At 64.5% G+C, this 4,484-nt stretch overlaps 1 protein-coding gene across 1 annotated transcript in view; it reads left to right on the forward strand.

Annotated features, from left to right (window-relative positions):
* Window positions 1-437: 437 nt before the first annotated feature.
* MNEG_10008 (Ankyrin repeat and zinc finger domain-containing protein 1) overlaps window positions 438-4,484 on the forward strand; it is a gene marked incomplete at both ends in the record, with an annotated part of 5,637 nt that continues 1,590 nt past the window's right edge. The window contains 9 exons of the mRNA XM_014041520.1: window positions 438-541; window positions 661-885; window positions 1,091-1,172; window positions 1,476-1,686; window positions 1,875-2,130; window positions 2,476-2,631; window positions 2,928-3,330; window positions 3,626-3,763; window positions 4,213-4,329. Coding sequence (XP_013896974.1) covers window positions 438-541; window positions 661-885; window positions 1,091-1,172; window positions 1,476-1,686; window positions 1,875-2,130; window positions 2,476-2,631; window positions 2,928-3,330; window positions 3,626-3,763; window positions 4,213-4,329 — 1,692 coding nt within the window. The remainder of the gene's footprint in view (window positions 542-660; window positions 886-1,090; window positions 1,173-1,475; window positions 1,687-1,874; window positions 2,131-2,475; window positions 2,632-2,927; window positions 3,331-3,625; window positions 3,764-4,212; window positions 4,330-4,484) is intronic.

Genomic DNA, 4,484 nt, shown 5'->3' on the forward strand with positions numbered 1-4,484 from the left:
TGGAAGCCCTGGCACCATGAAATTTGGGTAAACAAGCCGTTGAGCTCTACATCAGCGCTATAGGGCGCTGCATGTGTCAGCACTGCGTGGTCAACTCCTGCTCATCTGCGGCGGTCAACACAAGAAACCACCACCATGTGCTGATGAGGCCCAACGATAAAAATGTTGTAATGAATCTGTGTCATGCATAGGTAACATCTATAGGATAAGTCGAGGGCGGCTTGGCTGGCTCAACACAGTAGGTGGCATGTGGGCGACTGCCCTCAACTGAACTCCAGTGCATACCGTACGGTACAGCCGATGACAATTCTTCGCTGTATCCGAAACCCCGATCATGGAAGTGGCATGGCAGCCTCCATATTTTGCACAAATAACTCGGCATCTACTGCGTAGCAGCACTCAGTTCGATCTGCGGCCCTTCTGACACGCAATTGATCATGGCCGCGGCCCCGACGGGATTCTTGTTCGCGCTACCAGAATCTCTGTTTGACAATGCACGGCTGGCTGGAGACACTACGCCATATCAAGCGACCAGCGGCAGGTGTGTGCCTCTACGCAGGATGCATGCTGCTGCTGCCTGCTGCTTGACGCTGCCGCTTGCGCTGCGCGCAGCCAATGGCTCCCCTTGTTGCTCCTTTGATCGACTTGCACCTTCTACAGTGGGCCTGACTCGGCACAGGGCGAGCAGGACCCCTCGACAGCCACGCCAGCGCAGCAGCCACAGCCGGGGCAAAAGCCACAGGAGCAGGAGCAGCAACCGGCCCCCGCCGACGCCGCCTGGGGGGAGGCGGGCGCCACCTGTATCGCCTGCGGCATAGGTGTGAACGGCCCCGGGTTCGCATCGCCGGCGGAGCAGCGTCAGCATTTCAAGACCGACTGGCACAGGTGCGCGATCTGCTCCACGCGAGGGCGCCTGTGCATAGCACTTCTTGACTCCCGGCTGTCCTCGTGCCAACTCAAGCCGCAGCGGGCGTTTGGCGCTTGCGCAGCCGTTGGACTGGCGTCTGTTCTCAAGCAGTCAGTCATGCTTGTGTACGATCCCTGCCGGTTCCTGGGACCTATCAGCCCGCCCTGTGCGCCGCTGCCGCAGATACAATGTGAAGCGGCGCGTCGCGCGCAAGCCTGCGGTCAGCGAGGACCAGTTTGACCGAATCGTGGAGGAGGAGGACGAGGTGTGGGGACGCGCGTGTGTGTTGCCTGTGTTCTTATGTAATATGTGTATGTTGGCGTGTGTGTCTGTTGGCATGTGAGCTTACGCGTGTGGGCGTGTGTTGGCGTGTGTCTGGGGGATCATGGATCTAAATCGCCGTTACTGGCGTCGTTTTGCAGGTCATGTTGTTGGTGTGTCCAACATGATTTCAGCGGTGACCGGCTCTTCACAAACCGCAGCGCCAGCAGCAGAGCTTGCTGCCACTGCGACACTGGCGCTTACCCAACCGCCGCTTTCATCGTGCCCGTGCGTTTCGCGACGGCAGGTGTCAAGCATATCAGGCTCTGACACCGCCGACAGCAGCAGCGACGAGGACGAGGGAGTTGAGGAGGGGGACGAGGAGGAGCAGAGCCAGGGTGGCGGCGAGGACGGCGGCGGCGGCGGCGCGGCAGCCGCGCGGCGACAGCAGCGGCGGGCGCGGCGGCAGCGGGAGCGCGGCGGGGGCAAGGCGCCGCAGCTGGTGTTTGAGTCCGCGGGTGAGGCTGATGCTGCTGCGGACGGCGGTGGCAGCTGACCGGAGACCAGCGCAGAACAGCACTGGCACGGCAGCAAGCACATGACTGTGTGTCTCTGTGCTTTTGCGCCGCGCTCAGCAGCCAACGACAGCAAGCTTGGCCCCTCTCGTTCACCCCAGCACGGGCGCTCCCCTGCCCCTCCGCCGCAGACGGCGCGCCGCTGGCCGTGTGGCGCTGCCTGCTGTACCCTGACCACGCGAAGGGCCGCCCCGCCGACTCAGACCTGCTCCAGGAGCTGCGCCGCGTGCGGCGGGGCGCCGCGTGCTGGGCGCTGCTGCTGCTGCGCGGCGGGCACTTTGCTGCGGCGGTGTTCCGCGTGCGGCCGGCGCCGACGGGCAAGGGGCAGCACGCGGGGGAGCCTTTCGAGGTGGTGGCCCACAAGACGTTCCACAGATACGTCGTCAGGTGATCTGGACGATCTCGGTGATCTGGGCGATCTGGGCGATCTGGGTGCTGTGGGTGGTCTGGCTGCGGCGAGGGGTGGGCATGAAGCAGCAGGGGCGTGCCAAAGGCGTGCCGCGCGTTTGCTGTGGGGCCTTGTGGGGAGCAAGGCCCAATAACTCACAACCCCGTGAGCGCTAGCGTCCTCGCAATGCGCAGCCCAGTACCCCACACACCGCTTGCAGCGGCGCTCACGTTTGCAACGTTTGTACCAGATTGGTGTCCTGCCGAAGCTCCCTTTTCCAAGCAGCTCACTCCCATGGCCATGAGTGCGTGAGGATTGCCCTCACCAAACCTCGCCCACCCCAGGGCCAAGGCGGGCGGCAAGCAGTCCTCAAAGGACGCCAGCGGCAAGTTCGCCAAATCGGCGGGCAGCGCGCTGCGGCGGTACAACGAGGGCGCCCTGGCGCGGGACATAGCGGACCTGCTGGCGGAGTGGCGCCCGATGCTGCAGGGGGCGGACATGTGAGAGGGGTTGGCTCGTGGGGCTTCTGTGGGTCCCGTGTTGGTGTCTTTGTGATGGCTTTGTGGCCTGGGGTCGGATCATCTGGGCCTCTTTTTGCTGGCTGGATGGAGGGTTTGGCTGGGAGCAAGGGGGCGCTCCTGCCGCAAGGGCGGAAGAGGGGATTGAAGGGGGTGTTGAGGGTGGAGTTTGTTGTGAGGTGGGTTGGGGGTGTGTCAAAACGACGCTGGGCAAAACCACAGCAAGGCGACTCGCATCACCCGTGCCGCGCCCCACCCCGCCCGCGCTTCGACCCCAGGATCTTTGTGCACGCACCCTCGTCCAACGCTAAGCTGGTCTTTGGCGCCAGCGCGGCCGGCGACCGCGCGGCGCCCGGCGAGCGCTGGGCGCTCGACCCCGCCGACCAGCGCGTGCGGCGCGTGCCGTTTGTGACGCGGCGGCCGACGTTCAGCGAGCTCAGGCGGGTGCTGCTGCTGCTGGGCGCGGTGATGCAGCCGCGGATGGAAGAGGTCCACGAGGAGGAAGAGGATGGAGAGGCGGGGGAGGACGCACAGCAGCAGAAGCGGCGACAGCAGCAGGAGGAGGGGAAGGGAGGGGCGAGAGCGGAGGCAGCGGCGGGAGCGAGCGGCAGCGGCGGGGCAGACGGCGCTGCGGCGGCCGCCGCAGACGGCGCAGCAGCGGGCTCGTCTCGGAAAAAGGCGGTACGTGTGTTTGACCACCCTTGGTCAGGGCAAGGGTAGCTGGGGGTGGCTGAGGGTGGTTGACATTTCTCGGCATCGTTTCATCTCCTCCCCGTGCGCGTGTCCTTCCGTCGGCTGCTCACAGCTGCTGCCAGCCTCGCCTCGCCCCCCTCGTTGACACCCGCTGCATCACCAGCAGCCTTTGATTGCTGCAATTTCCAAAACAGATCCTGTGCCTAGGCAACTGGCCGTGACGACGCGATCCTCTGCAGCTCCCCAGTGACACACCTGGCCCCACGACTTATCCCACGACCAGGATGACCCCCCGCTGCTCAAGGCAGCGAAGGCGGGCGACGCCGACCGCGTGGCGCGGCTGATGGAGTCGGGTGCCCACGACCCCGCGGCCGCGGATTCGCAGGGGCGCACCGCCTATCAGCTGGCCGCAAACAAGGAGGTGTGGTTCGTGTGTATGTGTGTGTGTGTTGTGTGTGTATGTTTTGCGTATGTGTTTGTGGTGGGGTGCATTTGGTTTTGTGGTTTGAAGTGTTTTGGGGCCATGGGGTTGCATTGTTTGAGATGTGTGTCAATGGGGGCTGCATGTGTGCTTGCATGCGCGTGTGCCTGTGTGTGTGAGCAAATGTGGTACGACGGATGGCGCGGCAGAGTGGCCGCGGGCCGGTGGTGCTCTTTCGCTTGTGCTTGCGCACTGGGGCTCGCGACAACGCCCAGGCCTAGACGGCCACGGTGGCTTCCTGGAGGCCAGCCGGCACGATGGGCGCCCGGCTGGGCAGATAGGCGGCAACAGCCCCGTGCGTATGGGCGCGTCGCACACCACAAACTCGGTAACCTACGCGATCGATCGAACCCAACCACACACGCGTGCACACATACCCTTGTTGCCAGGTTCGCGACGCGCTGCGCCGCGCCATGGCGGCGGCGCCGGACGCGTGGGACTGGGGCGCGGCCAGGGTGCCCAGCCCCCTGACAGACGAGCTCGAGGCGGCGCAGGCGTCGAAAAAGGTGGAGGGGGGGCGGCTGTTTCGGGCTGGCGGGCTTGAGACTCTCAAAGGAAACTTTGATGTGCACACTGGCGTGCACACCCCAAACACACACACACACACACCCCAAACACACACACACATATCACGCACACACACACACACACACACACACAC

Source organism: Monoraphidium neglectum, assembly GCF_000611645.1.
Source record: "Monoraphidium neglectum strain SAG 48.87 unplaced genomic scaffold scaffold02145, whole genome shotgun sequence".
NCBI lineage: Eukaryota > Viridiplantae > Chlorophyta > Chlorophyceae > Sphaeropleales > Selenastraceae > Monoraphidium > Monoraphidium neglectum.